This window comes from Rhodamnia argentea, chromosome 1 (assembly GCF_020921035.1).
Source record: "Rhodamnia argentea isolate NSW1041297 chromosome 1, ASM2092103v1, whole genome shotgun sequence".
Lineage (NCBI taxonomy): Eukaryota > Viridiplantae > Streptophyta > Magnoliopsida > Myrtales > Myrtaceae > Rhodamnia > Rhodamnia argentea.
In genome coordinates this window covers 4,204,936-4,231,859 of record NC_063150.1, presented here as the reverse complement: position 1 = coordinate 4,231,859, position 26,924 = coordinate 4,204,936, and the positions used below count along the sequence as shown (strand labels likewise).

Genomic DNA, 26,924 nt, shown 5'->3' with positions numbered 1-26,924 from the left:
AAATTGGACTAAGAAGAAAACAAACGGAAGAAACCAGGGGTGTCAACGGGCCGAATCTCGGCCCAAACCCAAATTACATATGCCCCAACTCTTCGGGCTGGGTCGGATTTTTTTTTTCCCTTTTTTTTTGGAATTAAAAGTACTTGACAAGCACGTCAAATGAAAGAATATAAAAAAATTAAAAAGAAAAAGTTAGTGTCAAAAAAGCCGGAGCCGGCCTGGCCCGAGCCTTACGTGGACAATACCGAAGCCCGGCCAGAAAAGTCCCAAAAATTAGATGAATTTTTGGGCCGGATCGAGCTTTTTTGACACCCCTAGAAGAAACAATTACCCTGCCAAAACGAAGTTTTATGACATTGCAGAGCACTCTTTTCCTCTATTAGATCCATCTGTCCCAAACATCTTGATTTATGTCACGCCACCTTTCGTTTTCATTTGTTCTTTCTTCTGAAGATGGGTCCTCTAATTATCCTGGACACGGACACGACCGTGAAAAAGACCCCGACACTTTGAGACCGAATAGTGACCGGCCGAGCAACTCTCGATCACCCACCCAACAACCACCACCGCGAGTTTCCATTCTCTCTACAAACATGCTCTCGCGACTTAAATAATCACAACAATCGTAATGCTTTCCCGATCCGGGATGGGGTCGAGGGGAGCTCCTAATTAAGAATGTTGCCGTCGTCGCATTGCGTCGGGTACGCGCATCAGTTTTCATGTGGAGAAAATTTCGCATTTTTTATTTTTCATTCTAAATATTTTGAAGTCCTCGAGTTCAGCCAAGTTTAAGGATGACACTTTTCTCATTCGTTAACTATTTTTGTTCTTGATTGTGATGATAGTCAGAATAGTATCCCACGGTTCGCATGAAATGGCGTGGAATCAAGACTCTCGCTTTTATGATTAGGATGAGTTGCAATTAATAGTTTTCATTTAGTGTTTTGATCCAATCTAACTAGTATAAAAATAATACTTCATTTTGTTCAGAAGGCCGAGTATTTATGTATACTTAAATTGATCGCAAAATTGTCCGTCGCCAATCTCAAGACGCGAGATATAAAAGACATAGATGAGATCTGGAGAGGATTTTAGAGGACGGAGATTTTATTTTCAAGAGGAAAGACCTATGGAGCTGAGTTTAAAATAGACATGGTGGCATGAATAATAGAAGTTAGGTGCTTCGCTCTTATAGAGACATTAGCAAGAATATAATCAGAGATTAGGATGTTTTTCGTATGTTCTCACATATAACATTGACAATTCAGTCCAATGTTTCAGCAATTTTCATGTTAACAACTCTCATCAAAGGTCCGATGCCACTATTTCACACATTGTAAACAGACATTGCGACTCTCCTCCCTCCCAAAAAAAAAAAAATATTACTTTTATACCTCGAGCGAAGTACACAGTAATTTTCTTGGAAGAGCCGTATTGCACGATCGCCAGTATATGAGTTGGCAATGGACCGAGATGGGAGTCGTTAAAATGAAAATTGCTGAAACCTGAAACCGATATGTCGGTATGAAATGTGAGAATTAACTAAATCCTCCTAGACTGTGATTCTATTCTTTCTAATGTTTCTATTTAACAGAAAACTGAAGCACCTGACTTCTATTAGTCGTGATGTCCACTCTAAACTCCTCAAATCTCTATTCTTCATGAATCAATCTCGGTCCTCTAGAATCGTAAGAGTGACATTCATCAATTCTTTCTGCAAATGTTGGTGACTTCGTCTCAGTGCCCATGACTCAGACACTGCACTAGAAGATTTGCCTGGCCATCGTGAGTTCTGATCAAATGACGGCTGGCCACAGGCGAGGCTCAAGCTCGCCGGCTGAAATAATAATTTTTTCTATTATGCTAACATCATTGATTGTCTTTCGAAAAATTTTATGGAATATTACACCAACAATTTTAGAACGTTCAGCCCAAGAAGCGATCGAGCTCATATCACTTGACAACGGGTCATGAATCTTGAATGTTTGGCATGCATCTTAACTTTTTTTTTTCCTCCTTCAGACGACTTCTTATCCCCTTTTGCCGACATGGCAGTGTCGGACTTGCCGGAGACCAGGAGAAAGGCGAAAAAGAAAAACGATAATGGAAAAAGCGATGGTTAAAAGAATAAAAACCACAAAGCCGAACAAATAGAAATGGAAACCAAAAAAAAATGGTAATTTATGGCTTTTTTGTTTTATTTTCTTTTCAAATTTGACTTCTCTTCCTTTTTTTTTCTTTTAAATATATACCTTTTTCTGAGAAGGTGGAATCTCGTGTGATCAAGAGATATTTTGGAAAAGCCACTTTGGCTTTCCAATTCGCTAAGTAAGCAAAGGTTGGATGAACAAGCAATGGAGCCGGACACAAGATTTAGGATTTAATTGGATTTTTTAAAAATATGTAGGACTCAATTGCTCTTTAAGACAAATAATTTTGGTGTAATTTTTTTTAATTTTGTACAAATCACAACCGTCGATTTAAAGAAATATTTATGGAAAAATTATGCTTTTGCTTCGCAGTTCACATTTCCCCTTCTCTCCCAAAGATTTTCTTTTATAAAAAAAGAAATCTAGAAAAAAAAGTTGGGATTTGTTCAAGAACTAGCATAAAGAGAAACGAGTACGGGTGAATTTCATGAGTCTATAATATATACACTTATTCATGAAAATATTTAAAAAAAAAAAAGGTCCCTTGGTTGACAGAAAGGAAGAATTTATAGGCGGGAAAGTATAATTGGTTCGATAAAAGGGCCAGGCCAGTAGGGCGTGAGATCTACCTCGAGGATTTGCACTTTCTTCGCAATAGCAAATCGAAGCCCGAAAGATTCGTCCGGGACGACGCGAACCCCGGAACTCCTCCCGTTGACGGCCCCGGTGCCCTTCCAACACATGTTTGACCCTATTGAACTTCCAAAATGCCCGGGTTCATTGGCGCACCTCGAATGCTGAGAACCGGCGAGACATTGAAATCCCGAGATGTCACATGCTTCCACACATCTCGCCACTTGTGCGAGAGAACGCTAGTCCCCGCCGCTTCTTTCATCGGCAAAAGAAACCGTATGTACATGAGAACGTCCCTTGACAACTTTGTCCATTCGACCCTATGAAGCACAAATGTGAATTAATACGTTCTCCCTCTTCTAAATTATTAAAACGCCCCTTGTTAATGTGTACCCAACAGATCAACATCATATAAGGAGGAAAGAGAAAATCGCTTGAACTTCTTGTCTTCGACAAATATTAATTTAGATTTTTCTTTTTTATTTCTTTTCAAGATTTCCTTTTCATTGTTTTTATTTTTTGTCTTAATAAAAATCCAACTTTGCAATTGTGACGGTCCAGTTGGCAGGAGAAAACTCAGACGTGGCTTGTCCCATCAATATATTCAAGTTTCTAATGTTTTTTTTTTTTATCAAATTACTCTCCTTTTTCGAAGGTAGCCGTTATTTCTTCTCGATTCTTTATTTTCAAGAACATTTCCTTTTTTTATCTTTAGCTGTTTTTTCTTCTTGATTCGTAATTTTCAAGAACCATGATCAAATCTCTTAACCAACTTTACATTCATTTTTAATCATTACATATTGTTTTTGTCGGATGCGGATAGATGGCTTTTGGACTATTTATTAAGTGGACTCACCATTCAAAATTTCCCATGTAATAGCCATTAGCATCTTATTAATACACTACTAATTGAATTTAAGAATGTTGTTTAGTGATCCCACACAATCGATGCCCACAACTTTAACTGATTTCGAAAATTACATATGCCTGTTAAATGAATGCCTTGAGCACTTTTAATCATGAATATTTCTTTTTTTCAAACATCAATTAAGTATAATAAGAAAAGAATGTTCGACCAATAGATATAAGTTTTCTTTACATGGTCGCTTAAAAAGTAATCTGAAGATACGGATTAATCAATTCGATGAACCAAAATAATATTGGGACACTTGAAGCACAGCAGGTGGGGCCGACCATCTAAAATTTGACTGCTTTTTACAAGCAGTCAAGATCCACTTCCATCCTTCAATTCACTAACATGTCCAAACTTCCTAACAATTGGCAGGTGAAAACTTAACGGGTGGCTCGTCCCGTGAATATATCCGTGTTTCTAATGTTTTTTTTTAGGGAAAAAACCACCAAAAATCCTGAATTATGCCAACTGTGACACATTTACCCTAAACTTTTTTTTGTGACACCAAAAACCCTAAACTTATATTCGTGTGACACATTTACCTCAAAACTTTGAGGTAAATGTGTCACCCGAATATTAGTTTGGAGTTTTTAGTGTCACAACAAAAAGTTTGGGGTAAATGTCTCACACGAGCACAAGTTTTGGATAAATGTGTCACATGCATATAAGTTTAGGGTTTTTTGTGTCACAAAGAAAAGTTTGGGATAAATGTGTTACAACAAGGCATAGTTTAGGATTTTTGGTGGCTTTTTCCCTTTTTTTTTTATCAAATTACTTTCCTTTTTCAGAGATAGCTGTTATTTGCTCTTGATTCTTTAATTTCAAGAACATTTCCTTTTTTATCTTTGGCTGTTTTTTTTTTATTCATTATTTTCAAGAACTATGATCAAATCTCTTAACGACTTTACATTCCCTTTTTAATCTTTGGTTAGGCTAAGCTTTCACTCGTTTTATCTTTTCATCATAATTCCCAAGAAGATACTACGAGTGAAAAAGAAACGTAGCAAGATCGTCTCTTGGAGAGATGGAAGACCAAAATCGGGGCGAAGTTGCGCTGGTAAGCCTTTTATTTCTTCGTTCTTCCTCGTTACTCTAAATTATGAACAACTTGAATCTAAAAGTATGTCACATGCATTTAGATTCAAGAATCGTCATCGGGCTAACTGAGAATGTGCCGCGGTCGACATTAGCCGACACATGTATTGGAAAATTTTCAATTTCCCAGTTTATATTGAAGTGTTTCATGTTCTTGAAATTGTCGGGCTTTATTCCAAAACCTTAGTCGTAAGTTCTCGCTTTTTTTCGTATTTCCGAAGGTCAATTGTTTGGACATTCTAAAAAGTTTCATCGGATTCTCTACCAAGTCGCCGGACTTGCAAGAATTGGATGGCTATTCTGAAGAGTTTTGTGTTTGAGAGAGAATACGTGTCTATACCAGTGTCGGTTATATTGAAGATGGAAATCGTTAGCCAAAGATGAATACGGATTGTAGCCACGGCGATTACTTTATATACTCGAGTAGTGCACATCTCACCTCATCTAACGGTGGAGATTTAATCTCTCTATCTACCAACCACCCCGTTGATCACGTGAATTTATAGTACAAATATGCATTTCCCATACCGCCCCTAGAACATCCTATACATGAGAATACAGTTCTTATTATTCCGTTCCCCGTTTGTTTGCCTTTTTCGTCCTTTTATTTACTTACCGTATAAGATGCCACATAAGCCTACACGTCAACATTTACAGACAGGTCACAACAATATTTTTTTCATTATTTTATAGAAGAACCAACTTCAAAAAAAAAAAAAAACATAGATTTTAAGACTCGATAACAGAATAATAATAATAATAATAATAATAATAATAATAATAATGGACCGGATTGAACAATTTGCAAAAATTAAAAGACCTACCGTGCATTTATCAACGCTGCCTATGACTATGGAATGCCAACTAAAATGAAAGTGATACAAATAATTCCTGAATTTTAGTTCAATTTGCAATATGATACATAAACTTATAATTTGTTGAATGTGATCTACTTATTGTAGCCCAATGTACAATGCGTTTCATAAATTTTCAATTTATTCAATATGATCCTTGAACTTTCGGTACATATTCAATTTATCCCCGAACTATAAAAATTATTCATAGAAGTCACGATACCGTTTTGTTGTCCATCACATTAGAAATTAGTTGTTATACAACTGTGAAATGAATTTGAACTTCAATCATTGATGTGTTTGTTTCTTGTGTACTATGTGTTGGATAGCATTAGGCTAAAAGTTAGCGTCTATGGCACAAATGGTTCATAAACTTTAGCTCGATGTACGATGTGATCTCCGACTAGACCACTATATCAGCAATTTCTAATCAAAATTGGTCGGAAAAATGAAATTGGCAAATTGTTAAAAGGGTTAAGACTAAATTAGCATATCATCAAAAGATTGATGACAAATTGGCACAAAAATTGATAAGTTGTCAAAAGATTTATGAATAAATTGGCACAACTAAAAGGTTTATGACTAAATTAGCCGTTGTATAATAAATTAGGACTTCTTGGACAATTTTTTCCACATTGGACTAAAGTTCATGAATCATTTGTGTCTTTTTCCCAAAGTTTAGAATTGATATGTCTTTGATATCGGCAATCATGAATTATTTAATTCATAATTTTTTTCGGAGACAGAACTACTTTGAAATATTATTAATATAACTCAATATATCCAACGCATTTTACTTTTGAATGTACTTGACACGAGATTTATTCATTGTTGGAAGCGACACATCCACGCTAACGACGGAATGGGCAATGGCGGAACTCCTCCACAATCCTTTTAATTATTCAACGTTATCCCCGATTTTAAATCAATTGAAGAATAACATTGAACATTTTCACACAGTTCAGAAATAAGTTGAACATATTTTCAAGGTTTATGAATCATAATGAACAAATTAAATGTTCAAGGACCACATTGGATATTGGGCTAAAGTTCAAATATCATATTCTACAAATTAAAAGTTTATGAATCATACTGCATATTGAGTCAAAGTTCATGGATCGCTTATATGATTATCCTAAAATAATAAGTAATTTGTGAAATTAACTTACGACAATCATTATTTCCACTTTCCAGTGATTATTTTTATTTTATTATGGCAGACATGATTCGTATATCAATTTGAGCAGATGATGGCCAGATGGATATGTTGAGTTCATGGTAAACGAAATGCTGTCGTTGTCCGCTTGCAGCATCAAGTCTAGCTCGCTCAACCTCAATCCTCCTCCCACTGTTCACTGGAATTTCCACAAACGCCTTCTCCGCAACTTCCGACGCCACTGGAGTACTCTCGCTCGCGCTCGAACGATCATCAATTCAAGCACAGGCCTGAGCGCGATGGAGTCCAAAGAGAGCAACGACGGCATCGATGGCGCGATCACCAGCTTCAATTTCCTCGCGCAGAAGCCATACTCGCCCCCTCCCTGGGCTTCTCACCTCAGTCCGATCCCTTCTCACGTCTTCTCTCTCGGTCATGTATGCTGTTGCTCTGTTTTTACCTTCGCTGAGCTTTGATGATCTTCATTTACTCTGACCTTTGCTTTTGCTGCTGAATAGCCGTGTGCATGATTTCTTGTCTTAAAGATATGTCGAGTTTAGGTTAGCTCTTTTACTTGATGCTGGCCAAAGGATGCTACCTTTTCTTGTTTTTTTATCTTCTTTCACAATCATTGATGATTTGACGGTAAGGTCGTGTAGCGTTTTCTCTTTACAGTTACCTACTCCAATTCACAGATGGAACCTTCCCAACTTACCAAAAGGCACCGAGGTTTGGTTAAAGGTGATTCCCGGGTCCTTCTACTTCCTCCTATTTAAGTTTGATCTTCATGAATCATGAGGTTTTGCAACTTATCTGGTCAAAATGGGTTTCGCACGGCACGATATGCAAATGCAATGTGATGAACATCTGTACAAACACTTAATCCCTGTATTGAACGTTTCATGTCTGTTGCCAAGTGAATTATTCTAGTTCTGAATTGCATGTAATTGACATCATCTTGCTCAAGCTTTGGCTCGGATAAAATCTGGGGTCTATGCATATCGTTATCTCTTTGATGGAATACATTTGAAACTCGGACGATACAAGTTTCTTTGGGTGCAGTTATACGGTTTCTCTTTGTTTGTTGTTTCGTGGTTTTGTTATTGTTCCTCTTTCTTTTCCCTTTGTTATCGATTTTGAAGGTTTTCATGATACATAATCTAGACCTAGACGTCTTATCTTATACCAGCAATGTTGCACAGGAACATTTTGGCTGTCTTTTCATCTATGGGCCATTTAAGGTTTTGGCTTCTGTTCTTCACTTGTTTTCTTGACTTTTAACACTGAGAGAAAATTTGTGATCGTTCAGCGGGATGACCTTTCGGGCATGCAATTGAGTGGCAACAAAGTCCGGAAATTGGAATTCTTGCTTGCTGATGCTGTGGCCCAAGGTGCTGATTGTATCATAACAATTGGGGGTATCCAAAGCAATCATTGTCGTGCAACTGCTGTTGCTGCAAAGTATTTGAATCTCGATTGTCATGTTATCCTACGTACCTCCAAGGTCAGGTTTCCTTTTCTGCACCCGGCATCGGTCAGGAGAAAAATTGCTACAACAATTGTATTCTTGCAGGCTCTTGTAGACAAAGATCCTGGACTTACAGGTAATCTCTTGGTTGAAAGATTGGTGGGAGCTCATGTTCAACTTATTTCAAAAGAGGAATATGCCAAACTAGGGAGTGTGGTTCGTACCTGCTTCTAGTTGTCTTCTTGCTTATAATATTTCCTATTTCTTCCTTAAATAGATAAGGTTTAATTGGTTAACCGGAAAGTGGCACATAAGAAAAGAAAATATTGCTTGGAAAACATGCTAATTTGCTTTTCATATTTATGTCTGCGGAGATTATTAAATGTTTGGGCATTTTCCTAATGTTTTAACATTCAAGTGAAACTACAATGCATTGTCAAAGGGCGTGAATCTAATGCTAACAAGTTAATAAAATCTGAGCTTGACCTACCCATTAACGTAACGTACAGTGTACTACGCTCTCACATATTTAGAGATGGCTTGATATTTGCGTTTGCCTCATTAAATTTGATTTCAGACTCTGACTGAACTCCTAAAAGAAAAGCTGCTTAAGAAAGGAAGAAAGCCGTATGTTATTCCTGTTGGCGGATCAAATTCCCTCGGGACATGGTGAGAATAGTTTATTGGTGGTTGTATGCTTCTTCTTCATCCTATATGCATCTTGTGCTCTTAATGGATTTATTCACCATCTAGATTGTCCGTCATAGTCAATTTTCAATTTCAGTTGACTGCTTTCTTCCAACATTTTCTTCAGTCAGTTTTGCTTACTTCTCAGGTTTACTTCTTTGTCAGTTTTCATATTTCTTCAGCGCTAACATTCAAAATATGGTGCATAGTCAATATCGTGATTGCAGTACCTATCTTTTCATCTCATTGCAGAAAGTTCAATTGATCGATGATATGTTGCATAATGTTGTTCCTAATAACTAGAGAGGTGCCTGGTAATAGAGAGGTTCTAGAATCAATGAGATGTTGTGTAGTTGCTAGTAAGTTGCATATTCAAGGTACTATTGCAAAAAGTTTAACTGATCATACTCTTTTTTTTTTTTTGGCAATTTCGTATACCAATGCTACTGAGATCTGTTCATTTTAGCTGATCTTTTGCTACATCATCAAAATGTGTTCAGTCGAGTGACTCAAAGTTTGGAAAATGTTCCATTGACTAGGTTTTGAAAGAATCTGGTTTGCCATTGAGTTTGCCACTGACTTGATTCGTTATTGCCTAATATACATAACGGTTGGCCAAGTGGTTCACCAATTGTTTTAGATGCGGTAGATCTGAGTTTGAATCATGCCATCTCCTACTTAGAGTAATTTGTGGGGTTACATCCCTTATCTTGAGGGTGGAGCTTTTCTGAATGTACATGGGCAGGGTGGTCTGAGCTGTCCTTGAGTGGAGCCTTTCTGGCAGCCATATGGTTTTCTAAATGGATAATCTGACTTTTCATACCTTTTCTTTTTATTTTCTATGTACGTGCAGACAATTTAATATTTCAACTCCTCTGATTTAGTGGATTGGTATTGCTCTACTGATAGTCTCCATTCATTGCTATGATGTGGCTCCTTAGCTTATCTTTCACTGGTGTTTAATCAATTAAATATAGTTCTTATTCGTGTTGATTTCAACTTTTAGAACTATGACATCCTTCTCAAGCCTATGATATCCACTCTTCATGAAAGAATTCTGACTTTTAGGGGATATATCGAAGCAACAAGGGAAATTGAGCAGCAGGTTCATAATGCGGGTGGAAGAGTAAAATTTGATGATATTGTTGTCGCTTGTGGCAGGTTCTGCTCCATTTCCTCCATTTTGTTCTCAGTGCTAGCACAGTTTTTCAATTAGCTGGCTTCACTTTTTCCTGCAGTTATTGAATTGGACGTAGAGGCTAGAGTGATGTTTTATTTCTATCTATTTCTAGCGGAGGCACAATTGCTGGTCTTTCATTGGGTTCCTGGCTGAGCACGATGAAGACAAAAGTATGTACGACCTGCATTAGTTGCCGTGTTTAACGGATTAAGCAAATTCATGAAAGCATCGATATGCTTGAACAGGTCCATGCATTTTCTGTCTGTGACGACCCTGATTACTTCTATGACTTTGTTCAAGTCCTTCTCGATGGAATTCAAGCAGGTGTTCTCTCACGTGATATTGTTGACATTCACAATGTGAGTTTTCCATTACTCTTGGAGTCTTCGTTTTGGCACCTACGATGGCACCCTATGGTCACAATTATAAGGACGTGCTTCGTCATAAGCAAAAAATTGATTTCGCAAAGTTTGATCTTTCTTGTTGCATTTTCTGCATGGCAATGGTACCAAAGATGCCCATTCTGCAATTTTCTCAGGAATTTTATTCAGGTTGGATCCGCTTTAATAGACCTTGTTAAAATTCCTGTTTGGTTGTTAAGTATGGTTTTCAGTAGGCACTGGAGACTTTTCACTCATTCTTGTGCTATAAAATCTGCTCGTTAGATGCTTGGTGAAAATGTAGTAAAACACTAATTCAGCCTTTTCCTTTAGAGATGTTTTCCTACAGAACTCTTGCACAGGGAATCCTGATATTTACAGATATATAGGCACACTTGTTTGTCAATTATGGCACAAAAGTCAAAATTTCTGATGATGAAGCGTGAATATCTTTAAATTATTGTTTCTATGCAGGCCAAGGGTTTGGGATATGCAATGAGCACTGCAGAGGAACTTAAGTTTGTTAAGGAAGTTGCTACAGCCACTGGAGTTGTTCTAGACCCAGTTTACAGGTATGCAAAATCACTGATCTTTTGTTATTTTTCGACACTCATTATTATCTTTGCAAGTTTGTGAGATGTGCACATACTTTCTCCTTTCTTTTCCTTGCTTTTTGCTTTTAAGCATAAAAGTTTCGACCAAAAATTGTTTTCGGCATTGAAGTCTATTAACATGCTTTCGATTCAGAGATGTCCACATATTTTCTGAGTGATGAGAAAATATTTGAGAGGTATGGTGCAACTTAGGTTTATTGCCATGGTGAGTCTGAATTCTCATTTCCCACTGACAAATAGATGTAAATTACTTGTTCACGAGGAATCGACTCAAACACACGGAAATATACAAAAGAAACCGTCCAAATATGAAAAAGACAGGGCACCAGGCATTCAGGAAAAGTAAATAAATTACCTTGTATGAGTAATTTCAGATTATTTTAGCTACAGCAGTAATGCGTCCTTCAGGATGATTGTCATCTTGATGGTACCTGTGCAAACTTAACTTCCTATTTTCCAGTTGGTTGTTTGAGAGTCGCAGATGACAATAGGCAGCCATCATGAAAAGGAATAAATCTAAAAAGTTCATGAATTTGATTTAGGTGCTAATGTTAGTTCTTGGTAGAATTTTCTGCTGTCCGTCGTCTCACTTAAAGAAATGGGGGATTACTGGGACCTGGACTAATATTTGATCTGGTTGCTGATATAGCGGGAAAGCTGCTTACGAAATGATGAGAGACATGACCGAGAACCCGAAAAAGTGGGAAGGAAGGAGAGTCCTCTTCGTGCATACAGGTGGACTCCTCGGGCTGTTCGACAAGGTTGATCAGATAGCTTCAACTGTAGGCAACTGGCAGCGAATGGATGTTGATGAATCGGCTCCGCGGAAGGAGGGAACTGGAAAGATGTTCTAAAAGGAGTGGAATGGATAAAGCAGATTCTGCAGATATCATGGTGATTGGTGGGCAACTATTCTCTTTTCAATTGAAACTTCTGGTTTAACACGTTATTTTCGAATGTATGGTGCATGTGTTGTCCTTTGAGATAAGATGAAATGTGGTCATCCATTCCCTATGGAAATTTCGGTCGAATGATATGATTTTTATCTTAATCCAGTTGTGGCATGATAGAGATTATTTCGGGGGAAGCAAGTTTCCATGGGTTTTGTTACTTTTTAACGGCCGACATTCCTATCGAGCTTCCACATCACGGAAGGACAAAAAGATGCTATGAAGACAGACATAGCGTCACCCACTTTTCACTTTTAAGTGGCATCTGCATTATTTCAATATTCTAATCTTGTCCACGGATCTGTCATTTTCTTTCCGGCTTTTACCACTCTCACCGTTTCAAAATTACTACCCTCAAACCCACCAAACCAAAATCTTAGCCCAACCCACCATCAACAAGCTAGCCCTCTCTTGCCAGCGTCGCGTGCGGTGGCTCGCCGTTGCCTCAAGCTAGCCATCACTTCGTCCTCCACTGCCGGCATTCGTCTCTTCTACCCTCATCAACCTTTTGCTTTAGTGGCCTTGCCTGCCTCGACTCCAAATCCGGTTGAGCTCCCGGCGGTGTCAAGCTTGATTAGATGTCTGACATCCATGATTCTATACATTGTACAGAGAGAGAGAAGGTTTGGTCAATCCAATTGGCAAAATTTTTACGAAGATTCACAAGATGAGGATGCTGTCTCCTAAGGGTATCAAAGTTGGAGATGATCTTTCTATCCTTACAAACATTCACACAGGATTGATTAATTTCACAATTTGTGAATCAACCGCTCTATGGGAATTTTTAGGGGAAATTACAAAAGAAAGAGTCATAAACTTACTATACTTATGTCGATTTAGTCTAAACCTTTCGATTTGGCCAATTTAGTCTCAAAGCTTTTGAATAATTTACCAATTTAGTCATAAAATTTTCAATTGTGCCAATTTAATTCTATACCTTTTTGCAATTTGCCAACTTAGTGTTTCTAGCCAATTTTAACTGAAATTTGCTGACACGGTGATTTTGCTAATGTCGGCTATGCCACGTAGGATAATACCCAATTAGTGATATACCTATTGTGTGGATGTCTATTTAGTCATAATTTTTTTTTTTAATTTTTCCAGTGTAATCCTAAATCTTTGCGTGAAATTTCAGTGTAGTCATATTAGCCAATTGCTGCTAAAAATAATTAACGTGGCACTCAATCACCACTAACCATCCCATGTAACAAATAAGTGTACAATTTGTGGAATGCCACGTTAATAGTTTTGACCTATTGGCCGGGATGACTGTATTTGGACTTTTGTGACTATATCGGCATAATTGAAAAAATTAGAATTGGAGTGAGATTTGTACAAGTAAATTCACGACTGGAAGTAATTTCTCCGCCCTTTGACCTCTTGTCAACCCTCTTTTGAACTTTCAATTTTCACAAGTAGGCAATTGAAATGCGTTGAGACGCCTGGACCAGTACCGAGCTGGATGGTGATTTGACACCACTCGTTGGACTTCTCCCCCACAGTCGGCTTCGCATCGCAGTGGTCCAGTAGGATTACCCACTTTCGGATTATGCGACACGTGTCGATAACTGTCAGTCAACCTCCATCTAATTCTTTTTTTTTATTTTGCTTTTATACGATTTATTCAGCAATAGTGTTTTTCTCCTAATATATATATTTTTTTGGTCGAATTTTCTCCTAATATTGAAACGCATAGAAACTTGAAACGTATGCAAATATCCTCATTCTTCAAAACTAATCTTCTTTATTTTAACTGAACTTTGAATAAGCTGAAAATGAGATCTTTAGGATGTCTTTTTTTGTTCCGGCTAATGTTGTCCTTTTCTTTAAATTGTGCTTTTGGTTCATGTACGCTCTTTATTTTTTGATTAAAATCTTGCAAGTTGTAATTCTCCATTTTCTATATACTTCTTATGAAGAGAAATCATCATCAATCACTTATAAACATATTGTATGAATGTCGATTTAAAACTAGAATTTTAAGCTTTGCCCATGTAATTCTAATCATTTGTGTTAAATTAAAATGTACTCTTCTCGGCTAATTATTATTGAAAATTATGGACACTGATCGTTTCACGCCACACGCTGATGTGAACAACCTGTGGATCACCACGTTGACGATTTTTTGTGCCAACTAGTCGGAAGGGTTATATTTAAAATTTATGCAAATGTTTAGAACTACAATGTTAAAATTAAACATTTACGATTGAATTAGTATCCGTACAATAAATTTAAGACCAAATTCATCGGCCTTTTTTATAAGCCTCGATGGGTATAGACTAGAGGTGATCGGTTCTAGAATGGGTGGTTCCCACTCTAGAATCGAAGAACCGTTCACTAGGGATCGGTTTCGCAAAATGTTAAAATTTATGCAAATGTGTAGGACTACAATGTTAAAATTAAAACATTTATAACTAAATTAATATTCGTATAATAAATTTAAGACATAATTGACAATTTCTTCGGCTGTTTTTATATGTCTCGATGGATGTCAACTAGAGGTGATCGATTCCAAAATGGGTGGTTCCCATCCTAGAATGAAGAATCGTCCGCTAGGGATTGGTTCCACAAAATGGGAACAGTGAACTACTCACTCGTTTCATAGCTCACTCGTTTCATAGCCCACTCGAGTACCAAACCATCTGTCCGGTCTGGTTTCTAGTAGGTCTATGAAACCGATTCTACCGAGCATTAATATCAATTAAAAAAAAATTGTACGTGAGTGAATCAATGAAGCTATTCCCAATTTCATGTAGGATACTCAGCATTGATACTCTGCATTCATTCAAGCCACTTTGAATTCTCACATATTGACAAAATCATGAAAACCGCAGCACTTGTTCCCTTTTCTAACCCTCTTTTTTCTTCTCAAAGTCATGCATCATGCAAGTATGCTTTCGGTAAACCCCAAAATATGAACCATCTCCATTAGCGAGATGTACAGGGGAGGTATAACATACCAAAAGGTCTCGCTTTTCCTCATTCTCCAACAAAATATATTAGCTTGAATGGACAACATCTTCAGTGCAAACCTCAAATAAAATAGGTCCGGCCTGGTTGAGAATTTGAGGGAGATAGCTTGAATTAAAAAAAATATTTATAAAATAAAAATAGATCCGATCTAATTGATCCGGATGGGTAGTTCCCACTTGGAATCGGGAACCGAATTGATACCCATAAGTTCTAGTAAATTAGATCCAGCCTATTTTTTTTTTGGCTCAGCCTTAATGTGGACCGTCCATAGAACTTTCAGATTTTGATAAATCGGTCGTTGAAATGCATTAAGACATCCAGACGAGTATTGAACGGGGATGTATCGCCTCGTCAATTAGCGATGATGAGCGAACCGACGGTGATTTGACACCACTTCTTTAATAAGGTCATTATTCTCCGACACGTGTTGGCATCTGCCAGTCAACTTCCAACGATAAGGAATTAAGGATTGAATGTGAACTCTAACTTTTTTTTTTTTTTGGAAAAAGCCACCAAAAATCCTAAACTATAATCATTCAATTTACCCCAAACTTTTCTTTGATACAAAAAAATCCAAAGAGCATGTGACTCATTTACCCAAATGAAGACACATTTGCCCCAAACTTTTTATTGTGACACTAAAAACTACAAACTTATAGGCATGTGACACATTTATCCCAAATTTTGAGGTAAATGTGTCACATTGATATAAGTTTAAGATTTTTAATGTCCCAAAAAAATATTTTGAGGTAAATATGTCACACGGGTATAAGTTTAGGGTTTTCGATGTCACAAGAAAAAGTTTATGGTAAATGTGTCACATGAGTAAAAGTTTGGGGTTTTTGTAAATATTTGTTTGGTTTTTTTTTTTTTTTTTTTTTTTTTTTTTTTGAGTTTGTGCTATTTCTTCAGCATTAGTTTTATTCTCCTAATACTGAACTCATAAAATCTTGAAAAGTATGCAAATATCCTCAATCTTCAAAACGTATCTTCTTTTTTATGATTAAACTTTGAATAATAAGCTGAAAATGAGATATCGAGGATGTCTATTTTGTTCCGGCTGATGTCGTCCTTTTCTCTAAATTGTGTTTTTCCGCCCATTTACTTTCTGATATCTTAATTACATCTTAATTTTTTAAAATCGGATCATTCTCTTTACACAATAAGTTAATCAAATTTTTCGAGAACAAAGTCTGTGGACATCCATCGTAAATGCCTGAGCAGTGGATAGATTTGAAATTTTTCTCAATTAACTGGATTTTGTCGGATTTAATGTCGAACGGATTTTATTGGACATGTTGTACAAATAAAAAAATATATAATCGGATAATGGGAAAATAAAATTTTCTCGTAATAGAGGATATGTTAGATATGCTTTACAAGGGCAATAATGCTAAGGCCCACCGCAGGGGGATGTGGGCAACCATCAATGTGGGTCGGGTTTCCGGACCCGGTGGACCCCCCCCGGGTATTTTACCTTCCGTTTCAAGCAACCTCTTCGCAACACGACTACGTGTCCTCGCCCTTCCACGCAATCCACTTGTGAGGGCACTCACTCCACTCCTCCCTCTCCATCTTCATTGCGAAGCAGAGGAAGTCGCTCCAAGAATCCACAGCGACCCATCTTCTTTTTAAGCAATCACTAAGCATCATCTTCTTCATCATTATCGGATCCAAAGCAAAAGCAACCATTTCTTTGCACGCACAGAAAAGCAAGCTCTCTCCATTTAAAGAGCCGCTCCCTCATCTCGTCGGCAGTGGGTTCGTTTCTGTCGCTCGGTTTTCCTTGTTTTGTGGGCGAGAGGGAGGAAGAATGGTGGTCACGACGACGGCGTTGGACTACGACGAGCATGTTCACTGCACTTTTGCCAGCAGATATGTCCGCGACCCTCTTCCCAAGTAGGCACTCGCTCTTGATTTCGTTTGTTTTGGCCATTTGATATGGAGTCTTGTTAGTTCTTTCTTTCTTTCTTTCTTTTTTTTCTGGTTGCTTTTGTTTGGTCGTCATGAAAACGTTTGAGTTCCTCTCTTTTCTTCGTTGATTGTTACTTTAAATTCTTAGACAAGACTGGTTTTTTTCCACGAGTTTGGAGGCTTGGGTACGAAGCTCCATAGAGTGTGCGTTAAACATCTGTGCTATCACGAAGGTGGTGGGGAACAATATCGAGAGGGCTGCGTGATCGCTTTTCTCTCTTTTTGGAATGTCTGCGAAGATGGGTTTTTCTTGTTTTTCCGTCGTGGATGGTTGATTAGTGTTAATGTGATCGTTTCGATCGCTGGGTAGGTTCAAGATGCCGGAGCATTCGATACCGAAAGAAGCGGCTTACCAGATAATAAACGATGAACTGATGTTGGATGGGAATCCGAGACTGAACTTGGCTTCTTTCGTGACTACGTGGATGGAGCCGGAGTGCGATAAGCTGATCATGGCTTCGATCAACAAGAACTATGTCGATATGGACGAATACCCTGTTACAACAGAGCTCCAGGTTCTGTGCCCTCTTTCCCATTTTCTAAATGTATCTGCGTGTGAGCTGCTTCTTAGTTAGGGGTTTGTTAGTATGATAACAACAGAGAAAGGAGATGTGATTACTTAGAAACAGGAAGTTGATTTGTCCGAAGCTGGATTGAAGATATTGGAGGGCTGGATAGTTCTTTATTATACTTTTGTTTTGGCATATACTTTGGAATTCAGAGTCTTCTAAAATTTTGCATCCTTTGGAATTCAGAGTCTTGACTTGATTAACTCTTTATGCCTCTGATGAAACTACATAATTTGTTATTCAGTATTGAGGGTAAGAGTAATTTTGTCGATCTTAGTCTTTTTATTGTTCCGGCAAAGATTCAGTTGTGTCCGACCGATTTTGCAGAATCGGTGCGTTAACATGATAGCCCACCTTTTCAATGCTCCTGTGGGAGATGACGAGACCGCAATCGGTGTCGGGACAGTGGGGTCGTCAGAGGCTATAATGTTGGCAGGGTTGGCAATGAAGAGGAAGTGGCAGAAAAAGAGACAGTCCGAAGGAAAACCCTATGACAAGCCGAATATAGTTACTGGAGCTAATGTGCAGGTATGCTGCACATTCTCCCTGTGAAAATTGCTTTTTATGTATGTTTGAGGTAGACGTTCTTAAATTGAATGTCATCTTGTCCACACAGTATCTTTCTAAGAACTGAGTTCATACATCTTAAGTATTTGATTTGGTGATACAGTTAATTCAATTTGCAGTCTGATCTAAGTTGTTTGATATCAGGGACCTTTTTCACCGATAAGTTGAAGGTCTTGTTAATCTTGTAGACATTGCAAGTAGACTAGACATGAATATTTTAAGTGGTCGAGTGGCGGATCACAATGTGGATGTGCGTAATTATGTTATTCCATCATGTACAGTGAGACCAACATTCTGATGAGTATACCTATGTAATGTCCGCTGCAATTTAGGTGTTGTTTGTGGGATGCTTAAGCTACTTCTTTTGTATTTCATAACTGTTGGTCTGTTGGTTCAAACCAGGTTTGCTGGGAGAAGTTCGCTAGGTACTTTGAGGTTGAGCTGAAGGAAGTGAAATTGAAGGAGGGTTATTATGTGATGGACCCAGTGAAAGCTGTCGAGATGGTGGACGAAAATACGATATGTGTTGCCGCGATACTTGGTTCAACCTTAAATGGAGAATTCGAGGATGTGAAACTCCTTAATGAGCTCCTTACTAAGAAGAACAAGGAAACCGGATGGGACACTCCCATTCATGTTGATGCTGCAAGTGGAGGGTTCATAGCCCCGTTTTTGTACCCGCATCTCCAATGGGATTTCCGTCTACCACTAGTTAAGAGCATTAACGTTAGCGGTCACAAGTATGGCCTTGTTTATGCCGGTGTTGGATGGGTTATTTGGAGGAGCAAAGAAGAGTTGCCCGAGGAACTCATCTTTCACATTAATTACCTCGGATCTGATCAACCCACTTTCACGCTCAACTTTTCTAAAGGTAATACCAAGAACTTAACCTATAATAGAACTTGTCTTAATACAAATTTTGCTCTTTCCTAGTGATCTCTAATAATGGAAGATGTCCTTTTACCAATTGTCTCTCTCTATATGTATGCAATCATGATGAGGTGGTGACTTGCTGTCTTGTGTTTATTTGTGGCTATCCTATTGATCTTTCTACTTGGTTATTCTGGCAGGTTCGAGTCAAATTATAGCTCAATATTATCAGTTTATAAGGCTGGGTTTGGAGGTGAGTTTGCATGATCTTCATTTTTTATGCTCCAAATTTTGTACTTGAATATGGAAATGTTTGCTGTGAAAATTTCAATCAGAACACTGTCATGAAGCATTGAACTGCAATCACCATCAAAACCAGTATGAACCATCGACGAGAGCGGAGGGACAAATTGATTAGTACTTGGTTAGCCATGGAAAATGACTTCAGCTGAAATTACTTGACATAGGTTTCGGACTTGCTACTTGAGTTGTGCGCGATTGTCTCCTTGTGCGAATCCGTACACCTTCGGCAAAACTAGAAGTATGGTGGCCGTTAACCGATGAAAAGTGGCAACTTCCTACGATCGACCTTAGTTCTATATTGGACAGTAGCACTGGCAGAGTTATTAAGCATTCAAGTCAGTCATAGGGATCAGTTGGCTGCTTTTGAAAGCTGTGGAGTTCTAGTTGGCCACTTTAACATGTTATAGAATCTTTTTCTGTCTGTTTTGACTTGAATTTTGAAATGTCTCGACTCTGCATCTGCAAGGGATACAAAAACATCATTCAGAACTGCATGGCGAATGCTCGTGCACTGCGAGAGGAGATCGAACAGACGGGCCGGTTCAACATACTGTCGAAGGAAGATGGCGTGCCGCTCGTCGCCTTTTCCCTCAAGGATAGCAGCCGGTACACGGTATTCGACATATCTGAGGAGTTGAGGAGGTTCGGATGGATCGTGCCGGCGTACACGATGCCGCCCGACGCAGAGCACGTGGCCGTCCTCCGTGTCGTGATCCGGGAGGACTTCAGCAGGAGCCTCGCTGAGAGGCTTGCGGGGGACATCGAGAAGGTCGTGATGCATCTGGACGCGAAGCCGAGCCGCGGCACAATCAAGGCGGCTCACATGACAGCTGCCGTCGACGGCGGGGCGCGAGGTGGGGAGGGGAGTGAAAAGCGGGTGAAGAAGAGCGTGGAGCAAACTCAGAGGGAAATCACAACCCATTGGAAGAGGCTGGTGGATGGTAGGAGAACTGGGGCTTGCTAGGACTTTCTTGTCATTTCGTGTGCTTCTGTCGTAATGTTGGTTTGGGCTTGACTGCTTGTTTATCTTACTACAAGCATTACGGATATATTTCACTAGGATGAACTCTTAAGCCTTATTATTGAAATTTGTCTTACTGAAAGATAAATAGTATCTTTATTTCTCGACGCTCTAAGCTTTTTCTTTTTGTTTTCTTTTTAAGTTTTCCAATATCGACGAAATAATTTATTTATCAGTATGTTTTTGGAAAGGAAAAATTACGCCATAAGTCTTCAACGTTTTATTCAATGTGCACTCAAAATTCAACGTTCGAAAAATGCAATCAAATCCTAAATATTCTAAATTAGGTGTTTTTGCACTACATCAAACGTCTATAGAATGATCCAATTAGCACTTACGTATAAAGTTACCGTACAAAATTCATTTTGTATCGTACACTTATTCGTGCACGAGTTCTCGGTGAATATATGAAAAATATGGTATCGATATCTTTTAGAATACTAAACCAAATAGACTATTACTAACAATTGTTGCAAACTATATAAATGTCTATCCTTCAATATGATTGATGGAGTGGAAATTTATTGCGAAAAAGTGAGTAAATCACACTTTATGCAGGGAATTAGGCAAAAATTTAAACTTTTAAAGCTTTGTTTACTTTGCGAAAGATATACGATTTAGAAAATATTTTCCTATAATGGGTCACAAAAATAAATTAAAGAAAAATATTTTAATCGCCCATGAAAATGTTTAAGCTCAAATTGTTATTGATAATGAAAATATTTTCATTGGATAACTTTTTTTATCGTACATTGGCTAATTACTTCAAGCGGTATAAATAATTATTTTTAAGAAAATATTTATTAATTATTTATTTTTAGCGAAATAAAATAAGCCTAAGTAATCGTTATTTCGTTTATTGACTAATTATAAACGTAATGGAGGCGGAGATACTGTCACGCAGAAGAAGATGAAAGTGAAAGGAGAAACGGGGGCGGTGCTGTGACGGCATGCGACGGCGTTTTGAGTTTCAAACGCGACTATTGCCTGAGAATCTCCAAGCTGCGAGGCTGAGCCCTAAAGTTCCCGCCAAATCCAATTGAGAGAAGCAGATTTTCCCGCCAAAATGACAAAAGCTTCTGAATTGTAATGACGGTGGAAAATTCGGTCGCTAATGCTCATTCCCACTCGTCCCCAGAGAGAGAGAGAGAGAGAGAGTGAGTGTGGCTATGAAGAAGAAGGTGCAGAGGAAGTTCAAGATGAGAGGTTACACTCTCAAAGTGGACGCCCTCGACGCCGTCATCTCCTTCGCCTCCCGCTTCTCCGGCGCCGAGGACGACGCCCTCGACCTCCTCCTCGATCAGCTCGAGCACGAATCTCGTAACCTCCGCCCTTCCATTTCTCGTCCCCTCTTTGCAGGAAAAAGTTTGCTAGATCGATCTATAAGGTGCTTTAATTGCTGTTGTTTAATCAAATCGATGCGGTGCGTATGGAACGCTGTTCGCAGTGAAATCTTCGATAATCGACAAAGATCCAGTGAATCGGGTGGTGAATCTTTTACTGGAAGCAGAAGCCGCGGTTGAGGAAAGCCCTAATGCAGCTTGCGATGGCCGGGGATCTGCATTTCGCGTGATCGACGCCTTCTTGGTTCCCAAGTTTCATTATGATCCAGTCAAGAAGATTTTTTATGAGTAATTATTTGCTTTCGTCTCTTAATGTCCTCTATTTTGGCTCCTTATTTAATGTAGCTTCGACATTTAAGAAATCAGAGACACTTAGAATCGATTATAGCTCTCTCAACGGTCTGAAATGATCTTCCAAACAATGGTGCTTCGAGTCGATGTAAAGCATTTCTGCTGTTTCAAATATCTTCTTGTAGGCCCAAGACAGGTGCCTAATGGTCAAATCTTCGTTTCCTGCATATGTTCATCTTTGAAAAAATTTCCGATGGAGTCCCTAAAGGACTCTGAATTAGATTCTTGATGCAAAGTATGATTTCTGAATCCCTTTTTGAACTAACTGATTCTCTTTTGCACGTTCTGCACAGAGAGGACAAGTCTGAATCAGTAATTTAGTTCGTTGGATTTGGGGACAAGGACTCCTCTCGTGGCAGCTATAAGTTTCTTTCGGCCAAATGAGGCATTTGAAAATGTGGTGCTTATTGAAGTTTTGTCACTGGTAGGCACACTGGAAGCCTGCCCATTCATGGTGAGGCCTCTGCGAAAGCGAAGCTGTATAAGGATAGGTTTCTGCTGCTCTATCAGAGACTCTCTCGTGATCAGCATTTCGCGAAGCCTGCGTTTGAAACTGACACAACCGATTTTGGAAGTTGCGAGGTAAGTCAATGGTCATCCCAACCATACCTAATGCTGTCGGTGTATTGTTAGCACCTGCCTAATGTGGGTCTCTAAGGAAAAAGCAGTAAACCTTTCATCATTGGAATTGACTCCAGTTCTGTCATGCTTGTGAATAATATTGACAGATATCTCCAATCCAATCTCTTGTGGGGCAAACTGGACGGAGATGGGTAATGGGTGTGATTTCTCAGTTGGAGGATGGCCATTTCTACTTGGAAGACCTCACTGCCTCTGTAGAGATCAATTTGTCCGATGCAATATCCTTTTCATATGATGTTTCTTTTTGCCACTTAAGTTTGTTCAGTTGGCTTCTCATACATTAAATTCTCCTTGCTTTCTCATTTCAACTCTCTTTTTTTTTTTTTTCTGGCACCTTAAGTAGTGCTTAGATTAATTAGCAGGTTTGGTAATTCTTTTTACCTTGTCATAAGATCTGCGAACTCTGACTTCCCAGTCAGCCTACCATATAGAGACAGGTGCACAGTTGCAACTGCTTTTGATAGAGGCTTTTCTTTGCATGGATTTGTCAAAAATCACTTGAAATAGGTCTTGCAAAGTTGGGAGGAGGGGGTGAAAGGATGTAGAAATAACTAATTGGATCTCCTTTTAAATGAGCTGAACAATAGTCCAATGTGGTTAGATAGCCATGGTTCAGGGGATAAGCACATAATTTTTTTCTCTTACCTTCAAAGACTCTTAAGTACTTGTGATTAAGGTTAAGTTTATTCGACTACAAAGAGAAGTCCCGTGTTGTTGTTTTCTTTGACAAGCAGTACAAGATAACGACAGGTTTCTTTACTGAGAATACCATAGTTGTAGCAGAAGGTCAGATGCTGCTGGAGGGGATTTTTAAGGTGAGTTGTGGCTTCTGTATTGGAATCTTGCTAGATTTTTCACTAACTGCCCCATTGTTCTCCTTTAAATTATTTTTGCTTTTACTACGTCTTGATACAGTATGTATTGCAACTGACAAGGGTGTCTTTTTTGTTGGTTATTTCAATCATACACAGACTAACAGGGAGACATTTTGCAGGGTAAACCGTAAGAAATGAAGCAATCAAATTGACATTTGTATTGTTTAACTTGGGAAAAAGTTGAATTATAATTGTTTTGCTTTGTTATGGAAAAAGAATACCAAAAAGTTACCAAATGCAGTAAATGAGTTTTAGCTGATGATTCTTAACAAGACATCAGGATCACTTCTAATTCATAGACGGACAGTGGTATTCCCATAAGATGAAGTGGCAATGGAACTCACGTGCTTTTTGCAGTTGTCTAAGACAAATGATTCTACTACACACATAGCTTCTTAATTTGTTTGCGGTCATGCATTTTCCTTTCTCGTAAGCTTGCATGATTTATTTCTGCTCAGAGGGTTCTATTACTCTGTCTTAGCAGCCTCTGGCTAAAATCTATGGAAATAAATTTTTTCAAATCAACTCTCATTGTAATCGTCTTGACAGTTTTAATTCAATTGGCAAAGTACATACAATTGCCTAAACATGAAAGATGCACGCTTCTATTCAGATAGCTCTAACTACTGGATTTTATCTATCAGAATTCCTTCTTTCAATGGATAGATGCGCAGCATGAATTATCGGAACACATGGATGAAATGTCTGACAGATTGAGATCATGATATGCTACATTCAGAATTCTATTCCTTCATCTTGTCTGTCATTTCAACCAGTAAACATATGTCTTCTATTTTTCCATAATATGAGAAAGCCACAAACTTTAACCGAGTATGAAATAAGCCAAACCATTCTCTTAAAACAGGTTCCTAGTTTACAAGGAAAAGTAGAATCTATCAATCACCAGTAGTATAAACTTTTGACATCACTTCTATGAGCTGCTACAGAAGTTATTTTTGCAGGTTATCTTGTGTTTTATGGTATCAATTCAAGCTTTTAAGAGTTTTTTGGTTTGTCATGAAGATCTTTACGTGTGGATTTCCTCCTTTAGAAGACCGAGATAAGTCTCTGAAAGCACTTTCGGGGCTTGATTTTTTTGGAGGAGGTACACTAACCAAAGAGGAGACTGTATCCTGAAAACTTTATGGACTAAATAGATGGTGAAAATGTCCAATTATTTCATGAAACTTCTGCTGTATTATCGTTTTCCTTTACGCATTTTACAGCTCAGACTTGCAGAATCAGAAAAAAGAGCAGTTAATGACATGTTCATCGTCATGTCTGATGTTTGGCTAGACAATGAAGAGGTTATTTATGAAGACCTACTTTAATTTATTTTTGAAGTTCTACATTTCAGTGTGGTTTGATTTGAATATCATCTTTGTCCGTAGAGAAGGCTATGGGAAAACTAGAGACAGTCCTCGATGGTTTTGAGAATGAGGAGGTAGTTCCTTCATTGTTTGTGTTTATGGGAAACTTTTGCTCTCGACCCTGCAACCTTTCTTTCCATTCCTACAGTAGCATCAGGTGAGCAATGCATTCAATTCTTGTTATATAGAGAACACAAGTTCCTTCTATTTTCCTAAGTACAGATGGTTTGCTCTAGATGGTAACAAGTAATGTGTACATGTAGAGTGCAGTTCGGCAAGCTTGGGAAGATGATTGAATCCCATCCACGTCTGAAGGAGCATAGTCGGTTTTTGTTTATTCCAGGCCCTGAGGATGCAGGTAATAAACATATATGCTCTGATTTGAAGTGCATGAACCTCTTTGCTAAAGCCTTACGAAAATCAACTTCCACTTTTTTCAGGTCCCTCAACAGTTTTACCTAGAGGTGCTTTGCCCAGATATATCACAGAAGAGTTTCAGAATCACATTCCAAATGCCATATTTGCAAGCAATCCTTGCAGGTTGTTCTTAGGATAAATCAAAATATGAAAATGTAGAACATCATGATGACATTGTGAATATAAACTGGGTATTGTCTGCTCGTACAAACACCTATAGTGTTGTCTTCACTGTTTCTGTCTTGCGTTCCTTGACAGAATCAAGTTCTACACCCAAGAAATCGTATTTTTCCGCCAGGATTTGCTATACAGGATGCGTCGCTCATGTCTGATGCCTCCCTCCACAGAAGAAACGAGTGATCCTTTTGAGCATGTAATGTTCCTAACAGTCTAAAGCTTCGTAAGATATAGCTTGCGCACCTCACACTTCACTGCTGCTGCTATGAAGCTCATCATGTCATTTGCTGCAGTTAGTTGCTACGATAACGCATCAGAGTCATCTATGCCCTCTCCCACTTGTCGTGCAACCAGTAATTTGGAATTACGATCATACTCTCCATCTATATCCGACTCCACACACGGTACTAATAACTTCTTTTTCCCCAACTTTCTATTGAAATTATTGTTTGCTGTGTATGGCTGTTAGAAAAATTTCTGCATTTGCACAAACCAGAAACAAATTTAAGGTTTATCCATTGAGGGAGCACATTTAGGGTCTGAGGATGTACTTATGCGCAGATGCTTGTAGAAGTTCAAGGTTATGTGAAGGGACTTAATGCCATTAGAACAAGAAAAGAATAAATGTTCCTTGTAAACTCACTGACGTTTTATTCTTCTTTCTAATGCAGATAGTTTTAGGCGACAAGAGCGAGCAGAAGGCATTCAGTTACACAGGAATCACTTGCTTCAATCCTGGTTCTTTCTCAAATGATGGCACCTTTGTTGCTTATCGCCCTTGTACTCGAGAAGTTGAGTTATCGGCCTTACCAGCATAAGGGATCCTAACAACACAGTATTTATCAGCCGACCACCTTCATCCGAGGACCAGAAAAGCTAACTTGTTCTTAGTGTACCGTTTGTGGAAAATAACCAAGTCACTTGTGTACAGAATTGGTAGGGTATGCAGAGAGCCTTTTTGGCCACTGGCCATGCGGACATTCAAAGATGTATTCATAGCATTCCAGCCGAAGAATAAGTCAAAACTTTTCTTTGCTTCATTTGTACCATCTTCCATATCGTGATAGGCATTCGTGAAATACTTCCAAGGGAACTTGCAGGGTGGTGAGAAAACGGGAGGCAATTTTTTTAGTGCAAAGGAGCACATTGCTCCATTTTCGACTGCTAATACAACTGAAAAGGTTCGAGTGAAAATTACCTGCATTTGTTCACTAAAAGCTTCTGAAATTAACGCTGCAGCATCGTGAGCTATGCTTCATCGTTAAGGGTTACGGTATAGGAACTTGGCTCAGAGACTACTCTGTTTCCCTTTCACCACATCTCGAGTCTGGCAGTTCAGATATGCATTTGAAGTTCTCAACCCAAATGTGGCCACCCAGAAAATAAAATCAA

At 38.5% G+C, this 26,924-nt stretch overlaps 3 protein-coding genes across 3 annotated transcripts; all 3 read left to right on the top strand.

Annotated features, from left to right (window-relative positions):
• The first annotated feature begins 6,912 nt into the window (after positions 1-6,912).
• On the top strand, positions 6,913-12,069 carry LOC115748719 (bifunctional D-cysteine desulfhydrase/1-aminocyclopropane-1-carboxylate deaminase, mitochondrial). Its single transcript, XM_030685315.2, has 10 exons — positions 6,913-7,238; positions 7,477-7,542; positions 8,111-8,305; positions 8,375-8,485; positions 8,847-8,938; positions 10,025-10,117; positions 10,249-10,306; positions 10,382-10,495; positions 10,991-11,088; positions 11,780-12,069. The coding sequence occupies exons 1-10, from the start codon at positions 6,921-6,923 to the stop codon at positions 11,982-11,984; spliced, it is 1,350 nt and encodes a 449-aa protein (XP_030541175.2). The 5' UTR covers positions 6,913-6,920; the 3' UTR covers positions 11,985-12,069.
• A 626-nt stretch (positions 12,070-12,695) lies between these two features.
• Positions 12,696-26,622, top strand: LOC115748717 (DNA polymerase epsilon subunit B). Its single transcript, XM_030685312.2, has 14 exons — positions 12,696-12,703; positions 21,496-21,677; positions 21,805-21,988; positions 22,480-22,633; positions 22,780-22,911; positions 23,431-23,508; positions 24,592-24,696; positions 24,795-24,875; positions 24,965-25,095; positions 25,202-25,296; positions 25,379-25,478; positions 25,614-25,728; positions 25,826-25,936; positions 26,204-26,622. The coding sequence occupies exons 2-14, from the start codon at positions 21,527-21,529 to the stop codon at positions 26,348-26,350; spliced, it is 1,584 nt and encodes a 527-aa protein (XP_030541172.2). The 5' UTR covers positions 12,696-12,703; positions 21,496-21,526; the 3' UTR covers positions 26,351-26,622.
• On the top strand, positions 16,656-20,462 carry LOC115748718 (glutamate decarboxylase-like). Its single transcript, XM_030685314.2, has 6 exons — positions 16,656-16,952; positions 17,338-17,542; positions 17,924-18,124; positions 18,566-19,034; positions 19,234-19,286; positions 19,803-20,462. The coding sequence occupies exons 1-6, from the start codon at positions 16,867-16,869 to the stop codon at positions 20,298-20,300; spliced, it is 1,512 nt and encodes a 503-aa protein (XP_030541174.2). The 5' UTR covers positions 16,656-16,866; the 3' UTR covers positions 20,301-20,462.
• Positions 26,623-26,924: the final 302 nt, after the last annotated feature.

Bases quoted from the DNA above. Each gene is read 5' to 3' on its own strand.
- LOC115748718 (XM_030685314.2), top strand. From the start codon at position 16,867: ATGGTGGTCACGACGACGGCGTTGGACTACGACGAGCATGTTCACTGC. The intron at 19,035-19,233 runs GTAATACCAAGA...TTATTCTGGCAG, and splicing joins CACGCTCAACTTTTCTAAAG to GTTCGAGTCAAATTATAGCT. The intron at 19,287-19,802 runs GTGAGTTTGCAT...TGCATCTGCAAG, and splicing joins TTATAAGGCTGGGTTTGGAG to GGATACAAAAACATCATTCA.
- LOC115748719 (XM_030685315.2), top strand. From the start codon at position 6,921: ATGGTAAACGAAATGCTGTCGTTGTCCGCTTGCAGCATCAAGTCTAGC. The intron at 7,543-8,110 runs GTGATTCCCGGG...GTGATCGTTCAG, and splicing joins GCACCGAGGTTTGGTTAAAG to CGGGATGACCTTTCGGGCAT. The intron at 11,089-11,779 runs GTATGCAAAATC...TTGCTGATATAG, and splicing joins GTTCTAGACCCAGTTTACAG to CGGGAAAGCTGCTTACGAAA.
- LOC115748717 (XM_030685312.2), top strand. From the start codon at position 21,527: ATGAAGAAGAAGGTGCAGAGGAAGTTCAAGATGAGAGGTTACACTCTC. The intron at 25,096-25,201 runs GTGAGCAATGCA...GTGTACATGTAG, and splicing joins CATTCCTACAGTAGCATCAG to AGTGCAGTTCGGCAAGCTTG. The intron at 25,479-25,613 runs GTTGTTCTTAGG...GTTCCTTGACAG, and splicing joins TTTGCAAGCAATCCTTGCAG to AATCAAGTTCTACACCCAAG.